The 14822-nt window shown below is 38.0% G+C and overlaps 1 protein-coding gene across 4 annotated transcripts in view; it reads right to left on the reverse strand.

Annotated features, from left to right (window-relative positions):
• kcnab2a (potassium voltage-gated channel subfamily A regulatory beta subunit 2a) overlaps positions 1-14600 on the reverse strand; it is a 64680-nt gene extending 50080 nt beyond the window's left edge. The window contains exons 1-2 of one of the 4 annotated variants that reach the window (XM_015021549.1): positions 14435-14600; positions 11482-11523 (exon numbers count right to left, since the gene is read on the reverse strand). In XM_015021549.1, the coding sequence (XP_014877035.1) occupies positions 11482-11523; positions 14435-14511 (119 nt within the window). In that variant the 5' untranslated portion in view covers positions 14512-14600. Of the gene's footprint in view, positions 1-5861; positions 6149-8904; positions 8996-11481; positions 11524-14434 lie in introns of those variants that run through there. The other 3 variants (XM_015021545.1, XM_015021547.1, XM_015021550.1) reach the window with 3 other exon arrangements.
• Between the last annotated feature and the right edge of the window lie 222 nt (positions 14601-14822).

Raw genomic sequence — 14822 nt, forward strand, 5'->3', positions numbered from 1 at the left:
TAGGAAATATATTTCAAGATGTTCCGTTACCTTTATTAACAATCTGTTTGTATCAGCAATGGAAAAGTGCAGCTGATACAGTCCCTATGGAAGTACTGTCACATAGGGTTTGTCACATTACAACCACAGACATCAGTTTATTTCATTCATCAAAATGTCTGAAAGACACAAATTACAGGATGAACATATGTATAGTGCATACATAACTGTATGTACTGCATAAGTGACGGATGGTTTTCCAATGGTTTTATCTGAAAAGTGTGGTGTACATTTGGGCTTAGCATCTTCCCTTTGATAAAGTCCAGAGCAATAACTGTTATAATAAGCCACTATGTCAGCAGATTTAATCCATCTGTGCATCAATTAAACTTAGTATAAACAGCAGCTCTTTTGTGAAGGCCTGAGAGGTTTGTTAGAGATCTTTAGTGAACAAACATTTGATGAAGTTCAGCCAAACACAGAGCAATCGTGGAAGAAAACCTGTTAAAGGTTCCAAAAAAAACCATGAATGTGTGTCGAAGTTCATCTTCCAACAAGCCACCATTAAGCATGCAACCAGAGCCACAATGAGATGATTTAGACCAAATGTTCACAGGAACTCTCTTTCCACCAAAAAGAAGCACTGCAAAGTGTGTAATGTAGGAAAAAGTGAAAAAGTAAAAAGGCATCCATATGGTTTTTGCAAAGCAGAGTGCCATTACAATGAAACGGTTGTTTTGTGAAGAACCAAAAACTACCCAAATCACTTCAGGTGAGAACTATTTTTTTATTCAGGCTTCGAACAAAAATTCCATCTATGAATTAGTTATAACTTTAGAGACTTTAGACATTTAAGAGGCTGCAGGAACTGAAGCAATCACAAATCACTGCTATGCCACTCTCATCTGATCCGAGGCAGATGGAATATATATCTACATACAAGTTCAAATCAAACATCTTTAAATAAATAAATAAATAACACTCCAGTAATAATTTAAGTTAAAATTTTTGGATATTAACTTAAGCTGCCTAATAAGACTGTTTACATGGAAATGCAACAAGCTGAATTGTGTAATCTCTGGCATTTCCACCTCTCGTGCCCACGCTACGGTTCTGACTAGAACATTTTGACAAGCTGTCAGACCAGGCCAATCAGAGTCAGCTCTAAGAGCAACTGGAAACGTCACCACTGAAGCACCAAATCTATTTCACTCCAGACCCCTTAGCGTCACCATCAGATGACTGTGCTGGGCTCATCGGAGATACAGGGTGTGGAGGCAGATAACTTGTGGATGTACAGGTTGAGCTACATAGGCCTTGCGCAAAACAAAAGTATTGTGATTTCCTTGGTTAGAGGATCCCTCAGGTTTGAACGGGTTAACATGCAGCCCCATTCGGCTGTATCCAGCTGCAGCTGGAGATACGAGCTGGCTGCTAAATTTAGCTCACAAGTTGGGGATTGCCTGCAGAGCAACGTCACAGAAGCCCAGAAAGAAATACATTCTGCAGACCTACTAATAATAATAACGTCAAGCGTCTCGAAGCATAAAAAACATAAAAGTAATAATATTTGAATGATACTCCAAAGCAACGGCACATAGTTTAACAGCAGTAGCCTTTCCACACAATCCCATTTTATGATCGGTTGTATTTCAAACAGCTTTACTCATTTCCTGTCCTGCTTTCAATAAAAAGCTGTGCTCATGTGGAAAAAAAGAAAAAAAAAGAAAGCAGTAATTTGACAGAATTGTGTGTAGTGTAGGAGTGCAAAGACTGATGCTCTCAATGACTGCATTATATCATTAAAAGCAGTGGGAGGCACTTGAATGATTTACTCCTGGCTGTTTAGTCGCTTCAGTGGAGCAGTTGCGCCACCCAGTGGAAAAGATCAGTTAATGCATCCTTACAGGCAAATCTTTCAGTGTAGGGTTGGTAAAAAAAAAAAAAAAAAAAGATGCTAAGATATTTTGACTGTAGAATACCTTGAATGAGGAAAAATTCTGACAGTATAAGTAGGATTATAAAAACTTATATTTGATTATGCAGGTGGCAAGCTAAAAAAATTGTTTATGTAAATAGGAGTGCTGTGAAAAAGTGTTTGCTTCCTTACAGATTTGTTTTCTGTGTTGTGTGTTCTGTCTTGAATGTTTCTGATCATAAAACAAAGTTTGACATCAGACAAGTAAAACTGCATGAAGTCAGAATGATGTTTTCATTTAATAAAGAAAAAAGCAATCAAAAGACCAACCCATAAATATCATTTTGATTTTATTGATTGTTCTTTTATGTGATTTGGACTTCGAGTCTGCAATAACCAGCTATCCATCCACCCATCAAAAATAAATCACCATCCTTCTTTAATCCTTATTTAATCCAGACCTGATTGATGCCCGACTTGTAGAATAAAGAAATTACCTAAATATAACCTGTGTGACATCATGAAGTATCTCAAGAAGTAACACATAACGTGCCAATGTCAAACACCTCAAGAACAGATAAGAAACATTCACTGACATCTATCAGTCTGGGTTATTATAACTAAAGGTTTGGCTCTGCAGTGAACCACAGCGAGGGCCACTATCCAGAAATGGAGAAAACACGGAGCGATGATGAACCTTTCCAGGAGTGTTCAACATCAGTCACAATTCATTCACAATTCAGAACGTCACAAATAATCCTGGAGCAAAATCTAAAGCCTTGGAGGTCACATGTGCTTCAGTTGAGGTCAGACTTGTGAAGCAAAAGTGGAACTTTTCGAAAGGTGTGTATCCATTTATATGTTGTGTAAAACTAACAAAATAAATCAAATGAAAACTGTCAGTTATGCTACTGGATAGGGATTCAAAAGTACAAAAGTAATTTCATCTCCCAACTTACATTCAATTAAGATGCATTGTCATTGTATGTAAAGTTTTGAATAAATGCATCCTAAAGCCTTGCTGGTCAGCATCCATCTAAATGCTGGTAACTCCCACCGTTTGTCATTCTTCAACTTTTTGCAGATCTGAACAAAGCTGTGTTGGAGTTCAACACAAACCAGGTTATGTCAGCCTTGTTGGTTCAAATTCTGTCACACCTTTTTCACCATCACTACAAGTCAAACCCATTACTGAAAAAGACCAGAACTAGAGTGAAGTCTGAAAACTACAGAAGTAAACTGGACGTATTTATTGCCATATTCACTCAGAGTATGATCAAAATATCACACGAGTGGCCTCACTGATTGATGTACACTTTATGAAGTTCTATTAAAATCCACAACTCAGAGTCTGATCTCAGACAAGCAAAAAGCCAGCTATGAGAAACACATAGCAGCTGCATATGCTGGATAACGACAAACGTTATGCAAAAACTGCCGACACGATCAGTAATTTTTGAGACTATTACCAGTAAAATTTTTCTGACTTCAAAATACGATGTTTCAAGTCAGGCTCATATGTCTGCATGAATACCTTGACATTAGACATCTGAAAAGCATTAACTTATGTGCTTTGACAACAAACACTGGTAAATTTTGACCCGCAACCTTTTGTCTGTAACTTTCTACCCCCCGCAGCTACTCTCATTAAAAAGAGTTTGACCTCTGACCTAAATGGATGTCATTACTACATCCATTAGCATTAAGTCATTCTATACTGCCTCAGTCCTCCTAATAGAGCAGGAGACACAAAGCTTCCCGTCTCGCTGAACTCAAGTCGGCTCCTTTACCTCCTTGAAATGTATTGCTATTCCCAGGAAGTTGAAATATAATGGATGCATAGTACAGTAATAGTAAAACAATTACAGAAGGTTGAAATGGGTTTGAATAAAAACTGCTCATCCTGTCTAATGTAACATCAATAAACTTAGAATGTCATTTCTATTCTTTGCTAAAGAAACCAGGAGCCTCTAAAAAAGAAAACTTCTGCATTTTTCTCAAAGCAGATGCATTTGTGTAGATATTTGTGCTAAAATATGTGCATGCGGAGCCATTAGTGACCATAAAACAACACACTTCAGCCTGTACATGTTTGAAACTGTGGTTAAAGTAAATGGAAGTGAGCCTCTCTTCCTGACCACACAGCTGAAATAATGATGAGGCTGAGTCAGAGGTGCCATGTACTTGCTGACCAGGTTGCAGTCCTAATTACAGAAGCGAGGATGATTGCAGTACAAGGCATCCTGGCAAGAGGTCCTCTCTCAGATCAGCTGACTGGTAAGAGATACTCTTGAGTTCATTAAACACAACAGAAACTAACAAATTCCAAAAACGATTATGCAGAGACTTTGGAAAGTTTCTAAGCTGAGCAGAAAACTGCTCATTGGCCAGCGAGTGGACGTTACACAGCTGGAAGATAACTACAGGCTCCTACATGAGACGCGTCCTGCAGGCGACAGCAACACTGAGTAAGAGCTGCCAACTGTTCCAGTTTTCTAGTCGCTGGTCTGAGTGAAAAGCAACAGCAGCTGAGCCTTTGTGTGATGGAAACTATCCATGTCCACAACAATAACAACATCAGTTAAACAGGCCAGACATCAGCCAACACAGCAGATGCTCTGCCTGGTGCTCAGTCAGGTCAACAGCCCAGGTAAAAAAAAAAAAAAGAAAAAAAGAAAACAGCTTCTTTACCATCTTGATATCAGTATTTTAAATCATGCCCACACAATAGCTTATAAATATTAGAAATAAAAGTAGGGGAAGAAAGAAATAGAAACTTACAAATTAAAGTTTTACACCACTCTGAACTTGGCATTCAGAAACTTTTGAAGTGTTTCTACTGCAATACTTTAGACAGCATAATAAAGTTTATGTTGAAAACATTAAAGATTAGTTATTGGAGTCTTGCATACATGCAGGTTACATATTCAGCATTATACTTAAGTTTTTAACATAAGTCATTTTTTTCTGGTTATACAGTGCAAGATAAGGCAGAACGTCTATGATGGAGAATATCAGATCGATTATTAAATAAGCATTTAGCATTTGATCATTTAAGTAAAATTAAGATTGATTAACTAAATACATTTTTTTTAGACCATTATAAAATAATAAAAAAAGAAAAAAAACTATCTATAGTTGGTCTCACCCATCAAAAAGAACAGAAAATTAATTTGCGATAAGCCATAACACAAAACTATGGCAAGAAATGATTAGATATGCCTTCAACATATAATAACTAAAGTTTAGAAATTATTAAAATTAAAAGGAGAATAATTACTAATCGGTCATTTAAAAAAATAATTTACAATAGTCTGTATGATAAAAATGTAATTTACGTATTTAATTTATTTAAATTTTTCTGAAAATGGTCACATATACAAATATTTATTGAGCTGTGGAACTTTTGACCTTTAAAAATGTGAATTATAATGCAGTATATATATGATTGAAATACTGTCATTTTCATAGAACTAAAGGGGATAAATGTTTGCCAATCTCTGAATATTGGGTGGTAAAGCACAGATCAACAAAGACGAAAGACTGTGTGATGAAGGGGAGAAGAAGAATTTACGGGGCCAGGTAAATCCTTACGGAGCGGTCTGTCCTTCCCATGCAGTTGAGCAAATATGCCACCGACCTAGATGATGAAAATAAAACCTGGGTAACGGTACCTCTGCATGAGAGCGGTCTGATCAGAGGAAACAGCACAGCTAAGGTGATATTACCAAGAATAACTTGATGAATAAACAGTTATTTCAGCTTCAGTTCAAAAATAATTACTGGAATATAAATCAACAAGTCTGAGTTGAATGGGGGGAAATATCCCCAAAGTCACACTAAAAACTGCCCACACCTGTTCAGGAGATGCCCTCAGGCTGAGATCTCTTCAGCCATAACCCCCGTGTCCCTGTCCCGATCCACGGAGCACCTAGAGCCCGGTCCCACTCTGCCTCTCTCTTACCTGTACTTCATGCCTGTCTGAAAAGACACACACTCCTCCAGCGCTAAGCCATTCATCTTCAGAAAGTCTTCCATGTTCTTAATCTGAGCGGCGATCCTCTGCTCCCGCAGCCTCTGCAGCTCCACCTGGTCGGTGGGCCGGGACGGCGGCTGGTTGAGCCCCTGGTCCGAGTGGTAGCGGTTGATCCCGCTCCGGATGCTCTCGCTGTAGGACATAGACAACATCTTGCCGCTGCCGCTGCTGCTGCTCTTCCGAACACCGCTGCTTGGCGCTGGCGGTTTGGGGATCTGAGGATTTTCAGGAGGACAGTGACTGGACTTGAGCTTGATGGGGACCCCTCGGGGGCCACCAGCATACCCTCCTGAAAACATGCTCCCTCCTCCTCTTTCTCCACTTTGTTGGGATGCTGGGTTGACCCGTGCAGCGAAAAGTAAAGTAGTGACACGGATGAAGCGAGGAGCTGGCAGGGGACAGTCACCTCCTTAAATAGCACCTGCTCCCATGTAAAAAAAAAAAGAAAAAAAAAAAAAGCTCTCCTGCTTGGGGCAGCACACGGCCATGCATCCTGTAATCAGAGTCGCGCAACAAAGCCCAGCAACACCCTCCCCTTACAGGTACGCATTGGCAGGGTTACACTGAGAGGGAGCATCCAGGTGACCGACTTGCTGGTGATTAAAGAGTAGGACGAAAAAAGGACACATGCTGACTGCAAAGGAGCGACATTCAAACATGCACTGGGCAAAATGAGGGCCACATTCCTGCTATCGTTTCTGATTTTGGAGCAAAGTTATAAAATTCTTCAAGAATGCACAATGACGGGGTTTAAGAGGTCTCCACGCACCGAAACAACATCGATCGACGTGCCAAACAAACAGGTGTATAAAGAAAAAAAAGCAGTCCAAAAAGTAAATGTATTTCAGTCTTTCAATTAAAAAATTCCACTATTTCTGCCAACTTTGATGATTATGGTTTAAAGCTAATGAGCAACCAAAAATTTTGTTTCTCAGAAAATTTTACAACATCAAACCAATAAAATTAGCCATGTTATGTTATGGTGTCACAATCACACTGGCTCACGCTGACAGTCACTCACACCCTGTACAAACAAGGTAATACACAAAAGGCAGCTGATAAAGAAGCTGTAGTTCACAGATCTGTATCCAAGCATAGAGTTTAGTGGAAGGAAAAACTATGGCAGAAAAGAAGCATACAAGCAGCAGGAATGTGAAGAGCCATGAGACAAAGGCAACAGCTGTCATTGCGTGAAGCAACTCCTGAACTAGAGATAACATCAGAAGTGTCTTACCTAAGATAAGACGAAAAATGGCCGGGTTGTTGAGCGGCAATTCAAAATCATTTATTTAGACGAAAGTAAATTCTGCACTTCACTTGAAAGTCAGGGTCTGAGCATCTGGAGGGAGAGTGAAGAAGTACAGAATCCAAACTGCTCAAAGTCCAGTGTGAACTTTCCACAGGCGGGGATAATTTGGGGAGTCGAGTCATCTGCTGCCGGTGGTCCTCTGAGTTTTATCAAGTCTACAGTCAGCACTGCTGTCAACCAGGACATTTCAGGGCTCTTCCTGCTTCTCTCTGCTGGCAAGTTTTTATGAAGATGCTGATTTCATTTCTCAGCAGAACTTGGCGTCCGCAGGACCCAAACCTGTTTTATTGACCATGGTATCACTGCGTATGGTTCAATGAGCTGACCTGTCCTGAACCTCACTGCGAATAGAGGAGGACTGTCAGGAGGAGCAGAGGAGAGACACCGGAGGCAACGATGCAAACGGCCTCTATTAAAGCAACCTTCATCTCTGCAGAGCTACACGACTGTCACCTTCTTCACTAGGAGTTATTTTTATTGGTCTAATGTCATACTCATATTTTCTCAGAAGAGTAATTTTTGATTTTCATTAAGTGTAAAGTCATAACCATCAAAATGACACAAAATCAACCACTCTGTGTGTAACAAATCAACATAATCTACCTTGTTAAAGCCATTTCCCTGATTCCCTCCATAATTCGCCTCTACAAACAGTATTTTCCTGAAGTCACTCAACAGAGGGCAGCACTGCATTTGCGTCACAATAAATAAAAGAATGCAACTTAATACCAAATCCACCAGAAAGCACTGACAACAAAACCTCTGCTGCAGTACAGGTGGGGTATCATAATGAACAACAACAGCACAGTCATGCACTATTATTATGTATGATGATACATATAACGATGTATTGTCAGAAAACATTCAAATATACAGCATGTAAATGATACGAAATGTTTTGTTTCTTCAAATTATACTAAAGAGTAATATGCTTTTAATTAAGTGATATATGTTCAATTTAAACAAAAACCGACTTAAAAACATGCAAACTTCCTTTTTGTTACATATTCTGCAAGATAATCGCTATAATAGAAACAAATAATCTAAACCTACTAGGGACAACAGTCAGATTTTAATAACTAGTCAGAAATTTAAGAATTATAATGAACAATATCTTCTTAATTCTTAACTTCAAACTAAACTGCAGTGCTGGTTTGAAATGTACAGCGTCTTAAACTCCAGACTATATTGATCCTTTAAATGCCTGCTAACAAAAAATGCTAAATGGAAAAGCACTTTCTCTGCATTGAGGCAATGATCTCACATAGCCCCAGTGAGGCTGAATGCAAAATCCTGTTTAAAACTAAGATTTTAGTCTTTAAAACATAGAATTAAGTTCCTGATTAGTCATTAAGCGTGCCATTTAAACTGGCAAGAAAAACAATGCTGCAGTTTTTAAGCATCCAACAACAGATCAAATGTTTGTCTCGTCGCTGACGCTATCCTGATATCACAAAGTCGGTCTCTGGTCAGTAAATTTCTCCTTTTTTTTTCTTCATAAACTGGTTTTGCATGAATCAAGCAGAAGGTGTAAAATCAGGAGACTTCAGGCTTGGCTGCATGCAGGCCACACGCACAGGAAATAACTTCGCACACAAAAGCAGACGCGCAAACGATCGCACTCGACACATTGGCAGAGTGCAACCCTTCCCTCAAACTCACCCGGTTTCTTGAAGGCCGGCTCATGAGCGAGGCTGTCGGGTGTCAGTTTGCCTTTATAAACTCAGACTGCAGACAGGCATGAAGCAGGTCCACCCAAACTGGGAGTGTCTTACTAGGAAACGTCTAAACCAATTAGTGAATCACAGAGTGCTTCCCTCCCCACTGCCGGGGCCATACTCTACCACCAGCACAGACACCTCTCCTCCTCCTCCTCCTCCTCCTCTCCCTCCTCCATCACCTCCCTGTGAGATCTCATGCAAGGAATCCATTTGTGGCGTTTAGTGGTCCGCCTTGTTTCTGCCGACCGCAGCAAATAATATCAGCCCTGAATTATTCACTAAAGCTTTTTGCACTAAAAGCCTCTGATTGTTGTTCCACAGGAAAGAATGGAGGGAGCTGGACAGTAATGACTTGGTGGTGCAGTGTGCATATAGGGAGCACAAACACACAGACTCATGCAAATACAGACAGCATGTATACAGATATAGACAAACCACCGGACCAAGAAGCAAAGAATGATGTAAACCACACATGTTGAGATTGATATTAAGATTACAGCATGCTGTGATATTATAAGAATCCCACACAGAAGTAAGTTCACCAGCAGTACCTGTTTTAGTTTAAGGATATTCATAAAACTAGTGCAGTACAGTGATACTTTAGGGGTGTCTGGATTCATTTCTATTCATAAAGTAAAACAGATGTGTTTTAATCAGAAATATTAATTTAACTGAATTTATTAAGATATTATAGGAAGGTCAGAATATGTGAAAGCTGATTAGAAGTGTCTTTAATGTTGTTATTGGAGAAAAAAATAAATAATACAATGAAATTTAAACTGATATTTTTATTTTCAGTGCTCTTTATACCTAGTTTTGCATAATTTCTTGAAAAAAAAAAAAAAAACTACATTCATGTTTGCTGTCAGATTTTCAGCTGTGGAATAATTGAATAATCTGAAAATGTGGACCAGTAAGACGACCGCTGTGTGCCGCTTCATCACCAAGAACAAATCACTCACACAGGAGTGTAATACCAAACAAGCAGAGAGTTCACGGGACTCTGGAGGTGCAGCAGGACTGACAACTTTTTTGTTTTATTAAAATATTACATGCTGAAATCTATGGACGAGCAAGTAAAACCTAAAATAAAAAGAGTGGAAGGGGGCATCCAACTATGTTTTGTCACCCATGATACCAAGGTCATTAAAGTCAAAGTTTCACTTCCTGAAATAAGTGAAAAAAATAAAAAATAAATTTAAAAATACTGATTTTTTTTCCAACACATTGCATTTCCCTCCATCTACTCTTCCTCGTCATCTCACCAACCCTGCACATCTTGTCTCGATCCATATGGTTCTAAGGTGTCAAGAGATGAGACCTGCACAAATGTTGAATCACCATCAGCTTTTCAATGTCAATGAGAGCAATATCACAAGCACAAATGAGACTCGGTTGAACTATCTTGTAAGGTCACTGTTATTGGGTGGAGATATTATGATGATTAAAGAAAAGAGGAAGAATAAGAAAAGTTGAGGGTTAATCACAGACGATATGGTCATTGGATATGATATGATGGTTTCACAGTTCGATGTTTTCCTTAAATTGTTCAGCCCTAATGTCTGAACCGTAAACAAAGACAGGCATTAAAATGTTCACAGAAATCAGCACAATGATCAAGCAGAACATGAAATCCGACAACTTGCGGTGTATATTTGAGCAGTAAAAAGTGTTTTTTGTTTGTTTGTTTTAACCAGTACAGAGTTGAAGCGACTCTCTCTCAATATATATGATAGTGAGCTCATTACCAGCACAGACACCTACTCATGGGTTTTTATAACCGGATCCGCAGAATGGGAACTGGATATTAGGACTATAAAACATGATCCTCGCTCTTAAGCAACCACAGGGCTGGCCATCTACATCCTGACAAGAAGAGGATTATTTTCCTCAGAAAGAATCAAGATTTAGCTTCTGGTTTCAGGGAGAAAAAGAAACATCAGATCCAACTCCCAAGAGGTCGGGAAATGATGACAGAAGAATATGAATATTTGCTTAGATGTATCAAAAAATGTCTATAAGGCATTTCAGGAGAAGATGAGAGCATCCATCACATGTAGGCAATTGACAAGTGGATTAGCGGGCGTCTCAAGTGTCATGACCGAAGGAAAGAAAATAAAAACAGAAGGGAAAAAAAATCCATCCAAACGCAGACATTTATTGTTTATTTAAAGGTTCCATGAGCAACCATGTAACAAAATCTATATTTGCAACTATCAGGTTTATGCTGGATGTGCAATGGCAGCTAAACAGTAGATGGCGAGAGGTTATCTGTGCTGCAGGAGATGGATGAGCATGGTTTTAAATGACAGAACAGCAAGTATTAGACACATCAGCAAGGTTAGTACAGTAAAATAAAACATAAAAGACCACAGAAATGTCGCAAACAAAGACATAAATAAACAATTCACAAACACACAGATCACACAAAATAAATTCTGAACTCAGAGTAAAGTAGCGTTGTCAATGCCGTCACAAAGAACACAGTGATGGTCAGATACAGAGACAGATGTGGTACCTGTAGAACTGCAGCTGTCGTTTGGGGCTCCCATAACGAGCGCTGAAGACGTCAAGGAAAAAGAGGAAAGAGTAAAGACTTCATTAATATAGAAAGGAAAGAAACAGTGTTAGTGGCGCACACACAGAGGTGAAGTGGAATCAGAACATTTAGCCGCGTACGGTGCTAGAAGTGGAAGCAGGAGGAAACACAGATAGCACGTTCTGAAACATTTTGGTTTCCAGCAGCACATCCCGTCAGATGACACCAAAGCAGATTTTATGTCCCGCAAGGACAAGTCACTATTTGACTCTGACAGTATTAAAAGTTAGCAAAACATCACGGCTCCACAGGACGGTGGTACTAAACTAAATATTTAAACCAAAAATACAGATGCATTAACTTTTGCTAGTAGTGTTAAAATACAGTCATGTATTGTTATATAGATTTTTATGAAAGGTTGTGAGATTCTTACACTTAAATACCTTTATTAAATACACCAGCTTTTTGAGCGATGAAAGTCGCGCAAAACGTCAAAAACAAAAAAGCAGCATTATTCCAACCGCTCCTCAGATAGAATTAAGCAGTATTTTTTTTTTATCATTTATTGTTTTTTGATTGATTTCAAATATGATTTTACTTAGGTGATATGTTTACAGGCAAATGTCAGAACATTATGCTATCAATACAAAATTCCACGATTTTAATGGAACGTACATACTGTGCAGAATAGTTTACTGTTTTGTTTTCTGTTTCTTTGCAGAGAAACAAAAGTATAATTTATCTCTTTTATAAGTGACAAAAAATTAAAGTCACTCTGGAACGTTCTCTTGTTAAAAGGACTGAACTGTGGGCATGAGGGAAAGTTTTTTGCCTTTTGTGAAATGGCATGTTTTATAAGCACTGGTATTTATTGTAATCAGAAAACGCCCCACGACTAGTTTTACATGATCTAACAGTGTTGAAAATCATTTTGCACTAATTTTAAAAAAGTGTCAGATCAAGCTTCTTTTGCCACTAAGTTAAGATTCCAAGCTTGGTGTCCAAAAACTAAGATAAAATTTGAAATTAAATTTAATCAGCGAAAGCAGAACATCTTTTTTATATATATATATGCTTCCATATTTATATATAATAAATCATAAGTCAATATTTCTGCTATTTGTAGTTACTTATATGTTCAAAATGTTTGTGTAAATTCATGTAATTTCCATTACTGCACATTGTTTTACACTTTTTAACATATGTTGTGCTGTACATTGTTATGCAAACCTACTTCTAATTTTCAGTTACATAATTCTTTTTATTATACGTCAATCTCTCTGTTTTCAATCAGTATATTTTATTGAACACAGTTAATTACTATAAATGTTTCTTTTATACCCATTCACTGCAAAAAAGTTTAATCCAACGGCAACAATGGAAACATTTCTTTTTCAGTCAAAATGTAAAAGTCAGCATTACTTTTCACCACATAAACAGCTGACTTGGTTCAAGAATGTTCCAAGGTCAAAATTATTTGACCAAACTTGTTCCAAGGTCAAAACAAGTTTGGTACTGAGATCTAACTAACTTTAAGATCAACTTAAAATGTCTTACACCAATTAGAAAAAGCTAAACAGAGACACAAACCACAATCAAATAATCTACCACAAGCAAAGAGACAACTAAAGAGACAACTATAAAAAGATGTAAAACTGACAAATGTTTTATACTTTGAAATTAAAATAAGAAAATAAAAGTAAATTTAGCACAGAATCTGTATAAACAGATGATGCTGAGAATGGAAAAAAAAAAGTCACATATTCAACCTAAATCAGCAGGAAGCCAAAGCAAAAATAGTACATTTCTGCTCCTTCATAGATTTTTTTATACCAAAAACAGAAACAATAACGACAAAAAAAAAAAAACTGTTTTGCAGCAAAAAGACAAACTGAGATACAAAGAACAGACAATGCAGACGAAAACCAGAATGGAATTGCACACTATTACAAACCAACAATGTTTATAAAAAGACATTTACTCAGACACTTTGACCAACCTTATTATGCATCATTAAATGCCATATGCCAGTCATAACTTTAAAAAGTCTGGTCAATCGTTTAGTTAGAATAATGTTGCAACCCGAGTCATTTTTGTGCCGTCACTGAATGGTGTATGAGGCAGTAAGGAGGGTAGATGGCATGCAGTTATATGCTAGTACGTCTGACAGGGGATACGTCTTGCAGTAAACCTTTCAGTAAAACTTAATAAGGCTGGTGGGCTGAAATAGTTTGAGCCAATAAAATGTTTCCTATTACACAAACCTATTAAAATTGGGGATCTAATACCTGCCTGGTGCTTTTATGAATCATAAAATGCAATATTCTTAATATTATGGATAATATGAAGAAAAGCAATGAAGATTTTGAGAAAAAAAAAATGACATTATTGTCTTTGAATATTAAGCAGATGAGTCTCTAGCACCCCATGCTGGTGATTTAGCAAAATGCAGGGAATGTGAACTTCACCATGGTGATGTGGAAGAGAAATGATACATTGATTTCCAAGTGTTTTAAACAGAAGTTTGAAAAATGTGACATGTTTCCATTCAAACCCATTTATTCTTATACGCCTAAATGAAATCTAGTGTAGCCAACTGTAGTTTGTTTATAAATTGGCAAAAAGTGGAACAAGTTCAAAACAAGTAAGAGCAACACATAGCAGGACACAACAAACATATATAGGAAAATGTTGAACTACATGAAACAAAATTTGCTTTGTCACATTTCAGCTATTCTATTTTCCTTCCTAAAAATAGTTCTGCAAATATCTGGACTATTTTCTATTCCATCAGCCCTGTGCACTATATGTAGGTTTAATAAGAGTTTACTCTATTCCCTAAAAAAAAGCCTTTTAATTGCAATATCCTCCATTTGAGAAGCTCTCTCTAAGCTGATCGAAATAAGTCAGATGTAAGCATGCACCAGCTCACCTGTAGATCATGCCAGGTGAGCCTGTCTGTCGGAGGGAGAGGCGGGCGGGAGAGTCTGTTGTCGATTCAGGATACATGGAGGCAGGTGGGAGGGGGTGTGGCCAGCCTGCCGGGGGTGGTGTGTTTTCACAGAGACCTCAGGGTACACTCGATCACTGATCACTCTGTAAGGAAAACAAAGAAAACGCTTGAGTGTGACTCTGTTTTTAATAGCAAACTAAAAGTTCAACAGAAGAAAACTCAATGTGGAATATTTACAACTTAATGAAAGAACATTGCGACAGCTGAACTGTTTGGTTGGTCAGTTGAGGAACTCAAAAGCTTCACCAAAGGGCTTTTTTTTCTTGTATCACTGTATCATGCAGGTATTTTCCTGCAAATGCAAAAA

Source organism: Poecilia latipinna, unplaced genomic scaffold, assembly GCF_001443285.1.
Source record: "Poecilia latipinna isolate Pla-1442-1.1 unplaced genomic scaffold, P_latipinna-1.0 Scaffold2805, whole genome shotgun sequence".
NCBI lineage: Eukaryota > Metazoa > Chordata > Actinopteri > Cyprinodontiformes > Poeciliidae > Poecilia > Poecilia latipinna.